The sequence below is a fragment of the Salmo salar genome, chromosome 01 (assembly GCF_965601325.2).
Source record: "Salmo salar chromosome 01, fSalSal1, whole genome shotgun sequence".
NCBI lineage: Eukaryota > Metazoa > Chordata > Actinopteri > Salmoniformes > Salmonidae > Salmo > Salmo salar.
In genome coordinates, this window is record NC_138291.1 from 167,485,159 (window position 1) to 167,504,710 (window position 19,552).

The window sequence follows — 19,552 nt, forward strand, 5'->3', positions numbered from 1 at the left end:
GTAGGATGTAAAATGATGTAAAAATCATCACTAAACCCGGACCATATTTGACCATTAACAGGTTCACAGCAACACATTACTTACCAGGCAAATTTAAGATAACACACATTTTTCCTCAATAATGTAGCATACCTATGTTATTACTTTATTATGTTTACGAAACATTGTTTTGATAGCAACTAATTCGATTATTAGATTATATTACAGAAAGGAGCTTTTCACTAATGATACTGACCAATAAAACATTTAGTATAATAATATTCAATAAAGGCTGCTATAGATGATGAAGGGTACAATAGTTTAGACCAAAACACAACTACATGGTAGGTAGCCTAGCGGTTAAGAGGTTAGGCCAGTAACTGAAAGGTTGCTAATTCGAATCCCGAGCTAACTAGGTGAATAATCTGTCGATGTGCCCTTGAGCAAGGCACTTAACCCTAATTGCTCCTGTAAGTCACTTGTCCACTAAATGGACAAGTGACTTACAATGATGCCCTTTAACAGTCAGATGAACTTGTGGATACCATTTCTATGTCTGTGTCCAGTACGAAGGAAGTTAGAGGTACACGATATCACCAAAAGTATGTGGACACCCCTTCAAAGTGGTGGATTCGGCTATTTCAGACACACCCGTTGCTGACAGCTGTATAAATTCGAGCACACCGCCATGCAATCTCCATAGACAAACATTGGCAGTAGAATGGCCTTACTGAAGAGCTCAGTGACTTTCAACATGGCACTGTCATAGGATGCAACCTTTCCAACAAGTCAGTTTGTGTCAAATTTCTGCCCTGCTAGAAGTGCCCCGGTCAACTGTAAGTGCTGTTATTGTGAAGTAGAAATATCTAGGAGCAAAGTGGTAGGCCTCAGAAGCTCACAGAATGGGACCGCAGAGTGCTGAAGCACGTAGAGCGGTTCCAATCGTAGTCCCAAACTTCTTCTGGTAGCAAGGTCAGCATAAGAGCTGTTCGTTGGGACCTTAATGAAATGGGTTTCCATGGCCAAGCAGCCGCACACAAGCCTAAGATCACCATGTGCAATGCCAAGCATTGGCTGGAGTGATGTAAAGCTCGCCACCATTGGACTCTGGAGCAGTGGAAACGTGTTCTCTGGAGTGATGGATCACGCTTCACCATCTGGCAGTCCGATGGACGAATCGCGCTTTGGCGGATACCAGGAGAACGCTACCTGCCCCATGGTTCGGGCTTGGCCCCTTAGTTCCAGTGAAGGGAAATCTATTGTATTTAAAAAATTTAAAAAATCCCCCCTTTTTCATGATATCCAATTGGTAGATGCAGTCTTGTTCCATTGCTGCAACTCCCGTATGGACTCAGGAGAGGTGAAGGTTGAGAGCCATGCGTCCTCTGAAACACGACCCTGCCAAGCCGCACTGCTTCTTGACACAATGCTCGCTTAACCCGGATGCCAGCCGTACCAATGTGTCAGAGGAAACACCGTACAACTGGCGACCGTGTCAAAGTGCATGCTAGAGCGCAATGAGACAAGGACATCCCAGACAACCAAACCCTTCCCTAACCCAGACGACGCTGGGCCAATTGTGCACCGCCTCATGGGTATCCCGATCGACTGCGACACAGCCCGGGATCAAACCCAGGTCTGTAGTGACACCGCAAGCACTGCGATGCAGGACACAATAGTGCAGTGCCTTAGACAGCTGTGCCACTCGGGAGGCCCAGTGAAGGGAAATCTTAAAGCTATAGCATACAATGACATTCTAGACGATTCTGTGCTTCCAACTTTGTAGCAACAGTTTGGGAAGGTCCTTTCCTGTTTCAGCATGACAATGCCCCCGTGCACAAAGTGAGGTCCATATAGAAATGGTTTGTCGAGATCAGTGTGGAAGAACTTGACTGGCCTGGACAGAGCCCTGACCTGAACCCCATCGAACAACTTTGGGATGAATTGGAACGCCGACTGTGAGCCGGGCCTAATCGCCCAACATCAGTGCCCGACCTCAGTAATGCTCTTGTGTCTGAATGGAAGCAAGTCACTACAGCAATGTTCCAACATCTAGTGGAAAGCCTTCCCAGAAAAGTGGAGGCTGTCATAGCAGTAAAGGGGGGACCAACTTCATATTAATGGCCATGATTTCGGAATGAGATGTTCAACGAGTAGGTTTCCACATACTTTTGGCCATGTAGTGTAGTTTCACGAGCCAATGCGAACTAGCGTTAGTGCAATGGCTGGAAGTCAGTCATGGCGCTAACACTAGTTAGCAACTTCCTTCAAACTGCACGCAGAGACCTAAAAATGGTATCCATGACTTCATCTGACTCTGGGAAGTAGAAATCCCAAAGTATCCCTGTAAGGACCAGGACAGCCACCATGTAAAGCATATTTGAAGAAGAATCGCAGGTTTTTCAATGATGGTTTTATCAGAGTTATATAACTTAGTGTGTGTGAGTTGAACACAATTACATTCAGTTGTGGATTTGTTGATATCTAGATTGCATTGCAGGATGAAAATATGCCTATTTATTGAAGCTCCATAAAAGAACCGTGGTGTGTTTCACCATCTTGTGTTTAGATAAAGTACTGCATGTACACAGACTATTCACTGCAAAGTAGTTGCAGTGGTGGAAAAAGTACCCAATTGTCATACTTTAGTAAAAGTAAAGATACCTTAATAATCAAAAGTGACTCAAGTAAAAGTGAAAGTCACCCAGTAAAATACTACTTGAGTAAAAGTCTAAAAGTATTTGGTTTTAAATATACTTAAATATCAAAAGTAAATGTAATTGATAAAATATACTTAAGTATCAAACGTAAAAGTATAAATCATTTCAAATTCCTTACATTAAGCAAAGCAGAAGGCACCATTGTCTTGTTTTAGTTTTAGTCTAGTTTTTTTTTGTATCTGTACTTTACTATGTATTTCTTTTACAACTTTTACTTCACAACATTCCTAAAGAAAATAATGTACTTTTTCTCCATACATTTTCTCTCAAATTTAAAAGTACTCGTTACATTTTGAATGCTTATCAGGACAGGAAAATTGTCAAATTCACACACTTATCAAGAGAACATCCCTGGTCATCTACTGCCTCTGATCTGGAGGACTCACTAAACACAAATGCATTGTTTGTAAATTATGTCTGAGTGTTGGAGTGTGCATCTGGCTATCAGTAAATTAAAATAACAAGAACATTGTGCTGTCTAGTTTGCTTAATATAAGGAATTTGAATTGATTTATACTTTTACTTTTATATTTTATACTTTTATATATATTTTAGCAATTACATTTACTTTTGATAGTCAAGTATATTTAAAACCAAATACTTTTAGACTTTTACTCAAGTAGTATTTTACTGGGTGACTTTCACTTTAACTTGAGTCATTTTCTATTAACGCATCTTTACTTTTACTCAAGTATGACAATTGGGTACTTTTTCCACCACTGCCCATAGATATAGACATGGTGTGCACAGGGGTGGGGTGGGTGGGGGGGGGGTGGGGGGTCCCAATGCTGGAAGGGGGGCCTGAGTGAAAAAGTTGGGGGCCCCTGAGTTAGGGATAACGATGGATAACGGATAACGATGACATGCACAATGCCCCTATTCAGAGCAGGCCTGCTCTCCAGTACCACAGAACAAGCCTTGGAGAGAAGGTAACCGGAGAGGATCTGACTTGTTATGTTATACCTAGAAGATATACCATTTAGGTAACCAGAGAGGATCTGACTTGTTATGTTATACCTAGAAGATATAGCATTTAGGTAACCAGAGAGGATCTGACTTGTTATGTTATACCTAGAAGATATAGCATTTAGGTAACCAGAGAGGATCTGACTTGTTATGTTATACCTAGAAGATATAGCATTTAGGTAACCAGAGAGGATCTGACTTGTTATGTTATACCTAGAAGATATACCATTTAGGTAACCGGAGAGGATCTGACTTGTTATGTTATACCTAGAAGATATACCATTTAGGTAACCGGAGAGGATCTGACTTGTTATGTTATACCTAGAAGATATACCATTTAGGTAACCAGAGAGGATCTGACTTGCTATGTTATATACCATTTATTATCACAAGTTCTGTCTTCAAAAAATCAGGGACTGATTGCTGAAGAAAATATTATTGACATAACTATCCATGAAAGTGGTAAAGGCTACTGTACCTCAACACATTTAGCTTGTCACTTTAAAAACAAAAAAATCATCTATTCCTCAGCTCTTCCAGGACAGCCTCAACTTTGTCCTGTCAGACCTCAACATGCAGTTGTTGGATGGGGCTCACAACAGCCTTCACGACCCCCACCTACGGTCCTTCTACAGCCTGCAGAACAGGCAGGAGAGACTGTTAAAGGCTGGCTGTAGAACCACTGATCAAAAGGTAGAACACACACACACACACACACACTATGTTATTGTTGCTATCTTACCCATAGACATGTGCTGTGTAAAGGACTAGAACAGAAATGTCTGACGTTTTGAGGCGTCCTTTGTAGCTAGGTGCTCTGTTCCCGGAGTGTAAATGTATTGGATAAAGAAACAAATTAACTCTACGTAAATAAAGAATGAAATTGAGGTGACTGGACGCCTTGGGTTACAACTAGCCCAGATAAGATATTACTTCCTGCCACAGATGGGGGCAGGTGCGCACAAACAGAACCAGGAAGAGAGTTACGGACAGTGATGTTTAAGTAAAGTCATTGTCTTTGGTGCCTTGGTCCTTCACACACACATTTGTGCACAGGTACTATATAACACACAGACACAAGCTCACACATGGTTTCTCGTCTCTCCTTCTCCCTCCTCCTCCTCATCTTCTTCAGACTCTCAGGTAAGGGCACCATGTTTCTCTGAAGTGATTGTGCTCCATGAACTTAGGAACATGCTGACATTGAAGACAGGAGGAGCAGGTGGCTTCTGTTGGTTTCATACAAGGAAGTTGTATCTATATTTTGGATGTGAATATGTCTTGATCAAACCTGATTTATTTTTAAATACACTACTGGTCAAAAGTTTTAGAACACCTACTCATTCAAGAGTTTTTCTATATTTGTACTATTTTCTACATTGTAGAATAATAGTGAAGACATCAAAACTATGGAATCATATAGTAACCAAAAAATCACGTGGTAACCAAAAATATATATATTTTAAATTTGAGATTCTTCAAAGTAGCGACACTTTGCCTTGATGACAGCTTTGCACATTATTGGCATTCTCTCAACCAGCTTCATGAGATAGTCACCTGGAATGCATTTCAATTAACAGGTGTGCCTTCTTAAAATAACTTTGAAAGTTTCTTCAAGTGTAGTCGCAAAAATCATCAAGCGCTACGATCAAACTGGTTCTCATGAGGACCACCACAGGAATGGATGACCCAGAGTTACCTCTGCTGCAGAGGATCAGTTCATTAGAGTTACCAGCCTCAGAAATTGCAACCCAAATAAACGCTTCACAGTTCAATTTACAGACGCATCTCAACATCAACTGTTCAGAGGAGACTGCGTGAATAAGGCCTTCATGGTCGAATTTCTGTAAAGAAACCACTACTAAAGGACACCAATAATAATAAGAGACTTGCTTGGGCCAAGAAACACGAGCAATGGACATTAGACCGGTGTAAATTTGTCCTTTGGTCTGGAGTCCAAATTTGAGATTTTTGGTTCCAACCGCTGTGTCTTTGTGAGTTGCGGTGTGGGTGAACGGATGATCTCCGCATGTGTATTTCCCACCGTAAAGCATGGAGGAGGAGGTGTTATGGTGTGGGGGTGCTTTGCTGGTGACACTGTCTGTGATTTATTTTGAATTCAAGGCACTACTGCATTCTGCAACAATACGCTATCCCATCTGGTTTGGACTTAGTGGGACTATAATTTGTTTTTCAATAGGATAATGACCCAACACACCTCCAGGCTGTGTAAGGGCTATTTGACCAAGAAGGAGAGTGATGGAGTGCTGCATCAGATGGCCTCCACAATCCCCTGACCTCAACCCAATTGAGATGGTTTGGGATGAGTCGGACTAAAGAGTGAAGGAAAAGCAGCCAAGAAGTGCTCAGCATATGTGGGAAGTCCTTCAAGACTGTTGGAAAAGCATTCCAGGTGAAGCTGGTTGAGAGAATGCCAAGAGTGTACAAAGCTGTCATCAAGGGAAAGGGTGGCTATTTCAATAATCTCAAATATAAAATATATTTTGATTTGTTTAACACTTTTTTGGTTATTACATGATTCCATGTGTGTTATTTCATAGCTTTGATGTCTTCACTATTATTCTACAATGTAAAAAATATTAAAAATAAAGAAAAACCCTTGAATGAGTAGGTGTTCTAAAACTTTTGACCGGTAGTGTATATATACGGTATAGCCCTTGAAATGTTCACTTACAGTTACCATGGAAAAAGGTACATCATTCCTGCACTGACAAGAAAATGAACCCTAAAATCACAAGGCATCTTAAAATCTAAATGTGATATTTCTACTAATTCCAGTCTGAATGTTTTCTGTTTCTATGTCTACAGGAACGGACGGGATTAGGTTGATGTCTGTGTGGACAGGAGACTCCATCGCCATCCCATGTATCTATCATCAGGATTACATAAACCATGTCAAATACTGGTGTAAAGGGCATTCCTTGATTACATGCTCTTATGTGGTACGCACTGACCATCCCAATAGCAGTGGTAAGACCTCAATATCTGATGCCGTCAATCTGAGAACCTTCACTGTGACTATGAAAAGTCTAGAACAAAGTGATTCTGATATTTACTGGTGTGTAGTGGAGAAGAACGGACCAGATGAATGGCTAGAATTGTTCAAACTAGTCATTACAGGTAAGAAGATCCCTGCACTGCTTGTATCTGTGTTTAGTAAAGCACAATGAATAATACCCAGTAATATCCCATGGATAGTCCTGTTGATGAGTGCCACTGACATCATTAGACAATTACTGACATTATTGCTTCATTTTCTGATAACTAGGAACTAGCAAGCTGACCCAAGAAATGTAAATAAAATGCTGAATGGCATAAATATCAGTACTGTAGAAGATTGACAATTGAAATACAACTCTGTGTCAGTCTATTTTGACAATGAAACTTACACATCATGTAACTTAGTGGTCTGTTGAATTAAGAGTCTTGAATGGACGTTGTTTTTCTGCTCCTGAGTTGTTGTGTTGTGAACCTCTCTGTTCAGACAGTCCTATTGTTGACCAAGAGGAGACTGGTGTTGAGGGAGGTAGTGTTTTTACATCAATACCAACTATTCAAGAGATCTTTGCCGTACAAACCACAACACAGTTTACCACCACCATCAGTAAGTAATGCGCAATCTCTTTTCACACAATATTGTGAATCAGTAATGCGAAAACTTCCCGTTTTGATATAGGTTTTGCTTTATATTCACACTTTGATCCTAGTCTGTGGAGTACTGATACTAAGTTTTTTCTTAAACATTGACAGCAATGCCAATACCAACTACCCAAGAGCTCTCCTCTTCCTCCTCTCAGTCAACAACACACACCATGGAGCCCAGCGGTAGGCTTCACTATCCTATAGTTATTATGCAAAGATTTCATTCATTACTATCTCAAAGCAATGCTATTCTTCTACAGATGGGAACGAACATTAGTCTACCTGCCGAAAACTGTTAAAGCAGTGGTCTTCCTCCTGTGCACCATCATGGCTGCGGTGAAGTATAGGACAAACCGACTCCGAGGTCAAACTGAGGATGAGTAGAAACCTCTGAGGTGCCACTTGGAGTATCACTTCACACACCACTGTGGACACACTCTCACACTCACTTACTATGGAAAAGTTATTCAATGTGTTTAACAGACATTTCAAGTGTGTGTATATGAGTGATTCATGGTTAGCCTATGTGTACTTGTAAAATGGAACTCATGACAACCAAAGTGTTGTTGACAGATAGTTATTAAGTTGATTCATAGTTGATATTTGGTCATTTTGCATCATATGATGCACAATGCATCATACAGGGATGATTTCTGTATTTTGAAGTTATATATCTTGAGAACTTGATTGCTGACAAGCAAAACATTTTGGGACTATGTTAACAATGGACTAATGAAACAAATACCAAGAGATAGTTTTTGGGTGGAGTTTTCCTTTAACAAATCCTCTCCCTTGAATCAGAGCCTTGGAATACCATTCTGTCTATGTTCCCCAGCTTTATAAATGGAATATAAATGCTTTGCTAATAAACCATTTTAAAGACACTACTAATGATGTGAGCTCTGTGTTCTGTGGGTTTGAGTGGGAAATTCTGATTCATCAAAAGTAGTTTCCTGACTTGGAGTGAACAATAGAATGTACTGTATAGCTCAGTGGTAATTTATCATGACATCATGGAATGAGTTGACCTAAAACCAGCAGCCTTCCGGTAAAGCAGCTTCATGTTAGAGGACATTGTGGTTTTGAGCTATGTCTATGACCAGGGTTTGTTTCCTGTATGGATACAGACTATGTTTATTGTATCTATTACTATTTATTTAGTCTCAAGATCTGTGTATTTTTTTTAGGCAAAGGGAGTTCATATCTGGACTTTATCTAAATGTCTTAGAACCACATTAAGACTGGGTTGTGGTCTGGAGGACCAGGAAACATGAACCAGGTTTAGGTGTGGGTGTCTGTGGAAGTTTTGGTTTAGCACCCGTCACTCCATCTCTGCAGTGTGAGCTGGGGTTCTGTCTCTCTCTCTCCTTCATCTCTGCAGTGTGAGCTGGGGTTCTGTCTCTCTCTCCTTCATCTCTGCAGTGTGAGCTGGGGTTCTGTCTCTCTCTCTCCTTCATCTCTGCAGTGTGAGCTGGGGTTCTGTCTCTCACTCTCCTTCATGTCTGCAGTGTGAGCTGGGGTTCTGTCTCTCACTCTCCTTCATGTCTGCAGTGTGAGCTGGGGTTCTGTCTCTCTCCTTCATCTCTGCAGTGTGAGCTGGGGTTCTGTCTCTCTCTCTCCTTCATGTCTGTAGTGTGAGCTGGGGTTCTGTCTCTCTCTCTCCTTCATGTCTGTAGTGTGAGCTGGGGTTCTGTCTCTCTCTCTCCTTCATGTCTGTAGTGTGAGCTGGGGTTCTGTCTCTCTCTCTCCTTCATGTCTGTAGTGTGAGCTGGGGTTCTGTCTCTCTCTCTCCTTCATGTCTGTAGTGTGATCTGGGGTTCTGTCTCTCTCTCTCCTTCATGTCTGTAGTGTGAGCTGGGGTTCTGTCTCTCTCTCCTTCATCTCTGCAGTGTGAGCTGGGTATCTGGGTTTCCTACTCATTCTCTCTCTCCATCTCTCAGGGCCCAAACCCTGAGCGTCACAGTGAAAAGATGTCCAACAGTACAGTGATTCCTCAGCAGCTCAGGACAACTCAGAAGGTATAAACATTGAACCAAAGACCACAAACTCCTCTGCACACTCCACTGACTTCCAGTCCAAGCTCGCATCCACTACAACACCATGTTGCTTGCCTACAGAGCAGCAAGGGGATCTGCCCCTCCCTGCCTTCAGGCTATGTTCAAACTCTACAACCCAACCTGAGTACTCTGTTCTGCCACCTCTTCTCCCCTGGTCCTTCTACCCTTACAGTAGGGCAGCTCCCGTCAGCCCAGACAAAGCTCTTCTTTGTCCTGGCACCCCAATGGTGGAACAAGCTTCTCCCTGCCCATCTTCCGAAAACATCTGAAACCATACCTCATAAAAGAGTATCTTAAATAATCCCACAGCCCCCCGCCCCCCCTCAACAACAAAAAAGAACTTGCCTTTCGTGAACAAACCTTATTGAGAAAAATTTTACTTACTATGGCTGAGATATGTGGTTGTCCCACCTAGCTAACTGTAAGTCACTCTGGATAAGAGTGTCTGCTAAATTACTCAAATGCCAATGTAAACTATAGGCCTAAGCACTAACAGATAGTTAAGCACATCCTTCAATTATACCAAGTTAGTTTGAGGATATAAATGTAGGCCTATAAGATGTTTTCTTACTTAGGATTTATCCATGGAAATTGAATTTGGCGACTAGTACCCCCAACTCTCCATTTGCTGTCAGCCAGGCTATCTGCATGCATCCATCTTTGTGAAATCATGAGTAGGCCTACTGTACACTGAGTGTACAAAACATTAGGAACACTTTTAGGTAAAAAAATAATAATCTGCTTTGCTTGTTATTTTGACATTAATACGTGTCACATATCAGTTTGCAAACAATGTAAAAAAAATGCATTCATTAAGTTAATAAAGCCGCATACAAACATGGCCTCTTTTTTTGTTTTCTTGAGTAAGGCAGCTCCAAGATGAAGGTGTTTCAGCCTAGCTCAGCGCTTTCTGTGGTGGTGGGGCTAGCCAGCAGAAAATACAGAGCGTTGCGCCTGATTGGCTCAGTTTTCTGTCATGATTGGCTCAGTTTTCTGTCACTCATGGGACAGTACGTCATCCCCAATTCTAAGGTTAGAGCTCGAAAATGTTGGCCCCTTGAGTTCTGCCATAGAGTTATATTAGAAGTGCCCATCCAAGAAGGCTCAAGGTCATTGGCCACAGATAGAATGACATCAAATCACATTATATTTACAGTAGCTTTGATTGGACTGATCATGTCAACATCTTACTTTCAAAGTCTTAGCTAGCAGTCATCATCAGTTGTCATCAAGTCAACAATCTACTGGCAAATCCTTTATAATCCTTGTCATTGAAGATAAATAATGAAGAGAAATTATTTAAAAAACGTATCAGTGCTCATTGACCATTGTACATAAAGATTACACAACAATGAGTCGTTTGGAAGGAATCAGTGGCTAACTGCAAGCTTTGCAAAGAAACAACTAATGTTAGCCTGCTATTCAATGTAGTGGCTGTGTTTTTTCAGAGTTCCAACCATATATCCAGAGAATTGCAGACTTTCATGTCAAAGTTTGAGACAAAGTTTGCCCACCAAGGACCGCTGCGCCACCTTCACAAGGTGAGTCCAAAAATGGATTTTATGCTGCTGCATAAATTATGTAATATGCAAGGGAGAAATGTATACTGTAGCTAAGAAAGTAATACTAAGTGTATGTTGTGTAGTAAGCTGTTAGTCACCCATGTGCCTCACCCTAATAATTTGGTGTATTTTCACAAACGCGGTATTGTAAACACGTAACGTTAGTTGTTGTGGTAATGGCTTGCAGGTGCAAATTCAGCACACAACATTGTATAATAGAATTGGGTTATTTGACCTGTATCTTTTCTGACACGTAAAGGCCCAAACGGCGTTCAATGTGCCTAATAATTTGGTCTATTTTCACCTCTTCATTTCAGATACCGTTCTAACTTGGTGGTGCACAAATAGCCTATAACCTGTTTTAGAGAAATGTAATCATCGAAAATTGTAAGAGCTTTCATTGTCTGTTTATATGCCCCATTTATCCTACGGTTCTGACGGGTACAGGGACTACGTTGTAAGAACGGCCCATGTTCTGAATTCTGTCGTTGTACATTTCAAAAGTGCTGAACACATAGTTACATTGACTATGTCCGTCGTCGCTTGCTCATTAATGTCTTAATCGAAATTACGGATTGCCTCTTATCTGCTTGTCGCTCCCTTATGCCATAATTTGTACATCTCAATTGTCAGTAGAAACCACATTTGTTTAAGCAAGTCAGCAGAACAGCTATGTTTTTTTAAAGGCAGTAAATGAGGCAGTAAATGAGGCTGAATGAACTGTTTCGCTGCCAGACAAGGCTCTGCTAATAGCCAGGTGTAGCAATTGTAAGGTGTTGGGACTGCTGTTGGAACTCTGCTGTTGGGACAGTTTTAGGCCCTAACAGTTTGTGGGCACCGTTTGTCACTGTTATAGTGCAATTAATGTATTGTTTAGTGTTGTGTTATGGCGTTGCTGGCATCCATCACACATTTTTTGTGTGTTTGCCCCACCAAGATTTACATGCTAAAATCGCCACTGTATAGGGGCATGGACTATACAAGGTATCGAAAGCATTCCACAGGGATGCTAGTCCAATGCTTCCCACAGTTGTGTCAATTTGGCTGGATGTCCTTTGGGTGGTGGACCATTCTTGATACACACGGGAAACTTTTGAGTGTGACAAACCCAGCAGTGTTGCAATTCTTGACGTACTCAAACTGGTGCGATTGGCACCTACTACCATACCCCGTTCAAAGGCACTTAAATCTTTTGTCTTGCCCATTCACCCTCTGAATGGGACACACACACAATCCATGTCTCAATTGTTTCAAAGCTTAAAATCCTTCTTTACCCTGTCTCCTCCCCTTCACCTACACTGATTGAAGTGGATTTAACAGGTGACATCAATATGTAATGGAAAGAGTAGGTGTTTCTAATGTTTTGTACACTCGGTGTATGTTCCAGCAGAGGAAAGCAGATCTTTGGGTTAAATGAGTCCATATGGTATAGTCTCTGAGGGAACTTAGGGAAGCATGTGTAGACCAACAGAAGCAGCAAGAAAGTTTAAGACAGTAATATATTTGTATTTTATAGAAAGTAGATAATGGCCAGAATTTCCATCCATGGTCAAACTCTTAACATGTACACATTTTCAAACTCTCTCTTGTGGCGTCACTGTGGAATGAGATGATGAAACCAACCAAGTATGGTACTGGGTCGTCCCGAGTTACCACAGCCTCAAAGTCATAATTATGGTTAAACCCCACCTATTTATACAATTTCTCTTCTTAAAATCAGATTTTAAACCTAACCCTAAACTTAACCATAACTTTAACTACACTGCTAACCCTATCCAGTGGCGGTTCTAGCTTGTATGGCTCCCTGGGCGACCCCCCCCCCCTCCCCCCTTCAGCGCCCCCGCCCCCAAAAAACCATTCTGCACTAATTTTTATTCAGACATTTTGAACAAAACAAACAAATAAATAATCATAACATTTAAAACTATATAAATATAAAAATATATACAAAAATAAGACTCGTAAATATCAAAAATAAGTAATTAGAACTGTACAAATATAGAGGTGGGCTATTTGATAGATTCCCCGCTCACGGTACCTTGGGCTTCCAGTGGGGAGACCTACCCTCGCCCCCGCCCCATCTCGTACTTCTGAGTGGGAGACCTTCCCAGACAGTGGCCTGCCTAGCTCACAAACTAGAATCAGGGCGCCCACTCCGACAAGGTTAATCGACCAACAGTCCCACACGGTGACGTGATACCATTGACATGAAGTGGGGCGGCAGGAAGCCTAGTGGTGTTGGACTAGCAACTGAAAGGTTGCAAGAACAAATCCCTGAGCTGACAAGATAAAAATCTGTCGTTCTGCCCCTGAACAAGTCAGTTAACCCACTGTTCTTAGGCTGTCATTGAAAATAAGAATTTGTTCTTAACTGACTTGCCTAGTTAAATAAAATTAAAATATAATGAGTGATAAAAAAACCTGATCGCGTAAATGACACCATTCTGAATATAATTCGTTTTTTGTGTGCAGCGCCCCTGTGCCATACCCGGCAAGATGCCTGCCTATGTCGCCTATACATAAATCCGCCACTGTTTATGCCTAACCCTAACCTTAATTTAAGGACAAGTTTGACTTTGTGGCTGTGGTAACTAGTGTTGTGCGGGGATAAGAAGTGGGTGGATGTTTGTTGTTGTTGAAGATTATATAATTACTGGTGTCTATTTGGGTTTAATATTATAACCTACAGACAAATAAATCTATTCTGCAATACCACTCTAGAATTAAAACTTCAAGCGGTGTCAAATTTGGTTTGACCAATAGTAGCAGAGAACCGGGCTACCTAACTGTCTCGTGCGTACGTTACATAACAGGAAGTGTTTCACTACGCTCGAACCGAACTGCACGAGAGTCCCATGGCCTGAAAGGACAGTGACACAACAGCAAATAACCCCTCTAAATTCGCACCAAACATCGTGCACATGAGATTTACAAGCCGACCAAAAATGAACTACATGCCAGGAACAGCCAGCCTCATCGAGGATATCGATAGTAAGTCGATGGCGCTGCATGGCCATTCCAAGGCATGCTAACACCGCTAGCCGGTGTTGTGTCGAGATGCACCGGTTTTTACCACTGGTTGTTGGTTGGTTGGTTCTGGTAGAGGGTTTTAGAAATAATGTCCATTGATATATTTGTTAGATAACAGCTTGTAAAGCAGCGCCAACATGACATGCACACACATGGCATTACCAGAGGACTTGATGTGTGCACCTGACACTCAGATGAGTGCACACCTGAACACTTATCAAATAACTGAATAACCCAGCTGCAACTGTCAGTAACCTGCATTGCTACCTCCCTAGGTCTGTAGGCCGCGATTTTAAGCATGACCAGTAGGCTACTAATCGAACCATCAATAATCATGATCTCTTTTCATAAACCCCTAACAAAAATGCACAGTTAAAACCAAAGTAATTCCATCAAATATACAATGATTTTGCTGCCTGTTTGAATTGACAGAAAAACATCTCGTCCTGCTCAGAGATGGAAGAACGTTGATCGGCTTTCTCAGAAGCATTGATCAGTTTGGTATGTAAGTATTCGCACCATTGCATTGCAATACCATTGTATTGCATACAACATAGTTGGAAAGCAACCAAGCATTTTTGTGTTTGTGTTTGTGTTTGTGTGTAGCCAACCTGGTGCTGCAGCAGACGGTGGAGAGGATCCACGTGGGCAAGAGGTATGGAGACATCCCTCGAGGAATCTTCATCGTCAGGGGAGAGAACGTTGTCCTCCTGGGGGAGATCGTGAGTCGGCAACAAACACACACCCTTACACTCCAGGTATGTGTAGTTGGAATTCTTATTTACAATGACGGCCTACTCCAGCCAAACCTGGACGATGCTGGGCCAATTGTGCGCCGCCCTATGGGACTCCCAATCACGGCCAGTTGTGATACAGCCTGGATTCGAACCAGGGTGTCTGTAGTGACGCCTTTAGCACTGAGATGCAGTGCCTTAGACTGCTACGCCACTCGGGAATGGGTGTATGAAAAGCGAATCAGCTAATTGGGAAGATTTGTTGCCACTCAAGACCATTTATTCGTGGCTGATTGGGCTGCGCTACGAGTCGATAGTAAGCCGCTGACCAGTGCTCCAGTGTTGTACCTGCTGACTTGAAGTGATTCCTACTGGGTGTCGTGTCGCTGGTGGTAGCTACGTGGCCATTTTTTTTCTCTCACATTATTTTATTTCAAGTATGAGTGCAGCCTACCCAAGAAATAACTAATATTGATAACCATCTAGATGTCACCTTGATACATCCAGTCAAAAGTTTTGAGAATAATATTGAAGACTTCAAAACTATATAATAACACATGGAATCATGTAGTAACCAAAAAATCTAAATACAATGTATATTTGCGTTTCTTGAAAGTAGTCACCCTTTGCCTTGATGACAGCTTTGCACACTCTTGGCATTTTCTCAACCAGCTTCATGAGGTAGTCACCTGGAATGCATTTTAATCAACAGGTGTGCCTTGTTATAAGTTAATATGTGGAAATAATTTCCTCACTGCGTTTGAGCAAATCAGTTGTGTTGTGACAAGGTAGGGGTGGTATACAGAAGATAGCCCTATTTGGTAAAAGACCAAGGCCATATTATGGCAAGAACCGCTCAAATAAGCAAAGAGAAACGACAGACCATCATTACTTTAAGACATGAAGGTCAGTCAACCCGGAACATTTCAAGAACTTTGAAAGTTTCTTCAAGTCGTAAAAACCATCAAACGCTATGATGGAACTGGCTCTCATGAGGACCACCACAGGAAAGAAAGACCCAGAGTTACCTCTGCTGCAGAGGATAAGTTCATTACAGTTACCAGCCTCAGAAATTGCAGTCCAAATAAATGCTTTAGAGTTCAAGTAACAGACACATCTCAACATCAACTGTTCAGAGGAGACTGCATGAATCAGGCCTTCATGGTCGAATTGCTGCAAAGAAAACACTACTAAAGGACACCAATAATAAGAAGAGACTTGCTTAGCCAAGAAACACGAGCAATGGACATTAGACTGGTTCAAAACTGTCCTTTGTTCTGATGAGTCCAAATTTGAGATTTTTGGTTTCAACTGCCGTGTCTTTGTGAGACGCAGAGTAGGTGAACGGATTATCTCCATGTGTGGTTCCCACCGTGAAGTATGGAGGAGGTGTGGTGGTGCTTTGCTGGTGACACTGTCTGTGATTTATTTAGAATTCAAGGCACACTTAACCAGCTACAGCAGCATCATGCAGCGATACACCATCCCATCTGGTTTGCGCATTTGTTCTTCAACAGGACAATGACCCAACACACCACCAGGCTGTGTAATGGCTATTTGACCAAGAAGGAGAATGATGGTGCTGCATCAGATGACCTGGCCTCCACAATCACCCGACCTCAACCCAATTGAGATGGTTTGGGATGAGTTGGACCGCGGAGTGAAGGAAAAGCAGCCAAACTGTGCTCAGCATATGTAGGAACTCCTTCAAGACTGTTTGGAAAGCATTCCAGGTGAAGCTGGCTTGAGAAAATGCCAAGAGTGTGCAAAGCTGTCATCAAGGCCAAGGGTGGCTACTTTGAATAACCTAAAATATATTTTGATTGGTTTAACACTGTTTTTGGTTACTACATGATTCCATAGATGTTATTTCATAGTTTTTATGTCTTCACTATTATTCTACATTGTAGAAAATAGTAAAAATAGAGAAACCCTTGAATGAGTAGGTGTGTCAAAACCATTGCCTACTAATCAATGGGGAGGACATGAACGGCAACAACACCGGGACACAGTGCCCTTTGCTCCCGCTTGACAAAGTGCTCCTGTCTGGCAACGCCGCGGGAAGTAGCTACCTATTAGCCAACATCAGGGTGGCAGTCACAGTAAGCACACGTATACAATGCATGACGCAACAGTAGACCCATCAATACTTTTAATAAAAAATAAACTATTGCCAGTTTTATAACTGAACATTTACAATTATTTTGTAAAACTAACAGTGAAATACGACTCAGAGCCATCCTCTGTCTTCATAACAGAAGTCCGAACTCTTGTGGGAAGGTAGCTCAATGTACGGTAATTTCATGGTAAGAAACGTAAGAAAAATTAAACACAGCTCAGTCAAAACCATCTAACCTATAGCAGAGCGATTTATATATATTTTTTATTTAAAAAATAATATTTATTTATTTTTCCACACGCCCAGTACTTTCCTTTCCATACGCCCAGTACTTTCCTTTCCATACGCCCAGTACTTTCCTTTCCATACGCCCAGTACTTTCCTTTCCATACGCCCAGTACTTTCCTTTCCATACGCCCAGTACTTTCCTTTCCATACGCCCAGTACTTTCCTTTCCATACGCCCAGTACTTTCCTTTCCATACGCCCAGTACTTTCCTTTCCATACGCCCAGTACTTTCCTTTCCATACGCCCAGTACTTTCCTTTCCACACGCCCACTGCTTTCCTTTCCACACGCCCACTGCTTTCCTTTCCATACGCCCAGTACTTTCCTTTCCATACGCCCACTGCTTTCCTTTCCATACGCCCAGTGCTTTCCTTTCCATACGCCCAGTACTTTCCTTTCCATACGCCCAGTACTTTCCTTTCCACACGCCCACTGCTTTCCTTTCCACACGCCCACTGCTTTCCTTTCCACACGCCCAGTACTTTCCTTTCCACACGCCCACTGCTTTCCTTTCCACACGCCCACTGCTTTCCTTTCCATACGCCCAGTGCTTTCCTTTCCATACGCCCAGTACTTTCCTTTCCACACGCCCACTGCTTTCCTTTCCACACGCCCACAGCTTTCCTTTCCACACGCCCACAGCTTTCCTTTCCACACGCCCAGTACTTTCCTTTCCACACGCCCACTGCTTTCCTTTCCACACGCCCACTGCTTTCCTTTCCACACGCCCACTGCTTTCCTTTCCACACGCCCAGTACTTTCCTTTCCATACGCCCACTGCTTTCCTTTCCATACGCCCACTGCTTTCCTTTCCATACGCCCAGTGCTTTCCTTTCCATACGCCCAGTGCTTTCCTTTCCATACGCCCAGTACTTTCCTTTCCATACGCCCAGTACTTTCCTTTCCATACGCCCAGTACTTTCCTTTCCATACGCCCACTGCTTTCCTTTCCACACGCCCACTGCTTTCCTTTCCACACGCCCACTGCTTTCCTTTCCACACGCCCAGTGCTTTCCTTTCCATACGCCCAGTACTTTCCTTTCCATACGCCCAGTACTTTCCTTTCCACACGCCCACTGCTTTCCTTTCCACACGCCCACTGCTTTCCTTTCCACACGCCCACAGCTTTCCTTTCCACACGCCCACAGCTTTCCTTTCCACACGCCCAGTACTTTCCTTTCCACACGCCCACTGCTTTCCTTTCCACACGCCCACTGCTTTCCTTTCCACACGCCCACTGCTTTCCTTTCCACACGCCCACTGCTTTCCTTTCCACACGCCCACTGCTTTCCTTTCCACACGCCCACTGCTTTCCTTTCCACACGCCCACTGCTTTCCTTTCCACACGCCCACTGCTTTCCTTTCCACACGCCCACTGCTTTCCTTTCCACACGCCCACTGCTTTCCTTTCCACACGCCCACTGCTTTCCTTTCCACACGCCCAGTACTTTCCTTTCCACACGCCCAGTACTTTCCTTTCCACACGCCCACTGCTTTCCTTTCCACACGCCCACTCCCCTATTCTCCGGTCGCCAAATTGGGATGCAACTACCCCCTTCTGCTACACACACGAACACAGATGTCTGAATGTGTGTCTATTCCTGTGAAGGACCTGGAGAAGGAGAGTGACACCAGTCTGCAGCAGGTGTGTATTGAGGACATCCTGGAGGAGCAGCGGCTGCAGCAGCAGAGCAGGCAGGAGGCAGAGAAGACCAAACACCTGGCCCTGAAGGAGAGAGGCCTGGTCATGCCCAGATCAGACATCATGGACGAATATGGAGTACAGCACCAATACTGACCGGTACACACACACACACGGTCAATAGGTAATGATCCAAGTTCACCGTCTTTACTTTACCTTTGAGAGTGAATCCCCAATGTACTGGGCACCTTATGACGAAGCACCTTATTTCACATTCAGAGTTTTATATTATGTTTCCCTAAGAGTATCATGGCACTGACATAAATGTACAGGATTTTGTTTGAACCATTCTTTTAAACTATTTTGTGAGGTGTAATGAAAACTACATTTTGATTTGTACAGAAGTGAAAAGAGGATTTATCAAAGTTGTACATCACTGGAAAGGCCTTTGTTTGTATTAAACACTTATTTTTTAGAACATGGTTTGTCGTGTGTTATAGCTGGTTGTGTTTTTAGTTTAGCTGTAGTTTTAAGTTTGAGTAGCTAGGTCTATCGGAGTTACCAGTCCAAGATGTGCCGAAACCTCACTGGTGCACCTGCTGCTGAGCCTCCTTTTGGAGCAGATCTATATCTGACCAGTAGAGGGCGTGCCTGCACTACTTTAGCCATGCATCTTTACTCGCCTCTTTCTGCATATGTCTGTTGTTTTTTAATAATTTATTTTTATTTAACCTTCATTTAACATGGCAAGTCAGTTAAGAACAAATTCTTATTTACAATGATGGCCAAACCC

The 19,552-nt window shown here is 42.6% G+C and overlaps 1 protein-coding gene across 2 annotated transcripts; it reads left to right on the forward strand.

The window, feature by feature from the left end:
• Window positions 1-13,724: 13,724 nt before the first annotated feature.
• Window positions 13,725-19,237, forward strand: LOC106569195 (U6 snRNA-associated Sm-like protein LSm1). 2 transcript variants are annotated; one of them, XM_014140307.3, is made up of 4 exons: window positions 13,725-13,938; window positions 14,410-14,478; window positions 14,584-14,735; window positions 18,727-19,237. In XM_014140307.3, the coding sequence occupies exons 1-4, from the start codon at window positions 13,869-13,871 to the stop codon at window positions 18,913-18,915; spliced, it is 480 nt and encodes a 159-aa protein (XP_013995782.1). In that variant the 5' UTR covers window positions 13,725-13,868; the 3' UTR covers window positions 18,916-19,237. The 2 variants fall into 2 exon arrangements, with proteins under 2 accessions (XP_013995782.1, XP_013995791.1); XM_014140316.3 differs by having other exon boundaries at window positions 13,731-13,938; window positions 14,584-14,699.
• The last annotated feature ends 315 nt before the right edge of the window (window positions 19,238-19,552 follow it).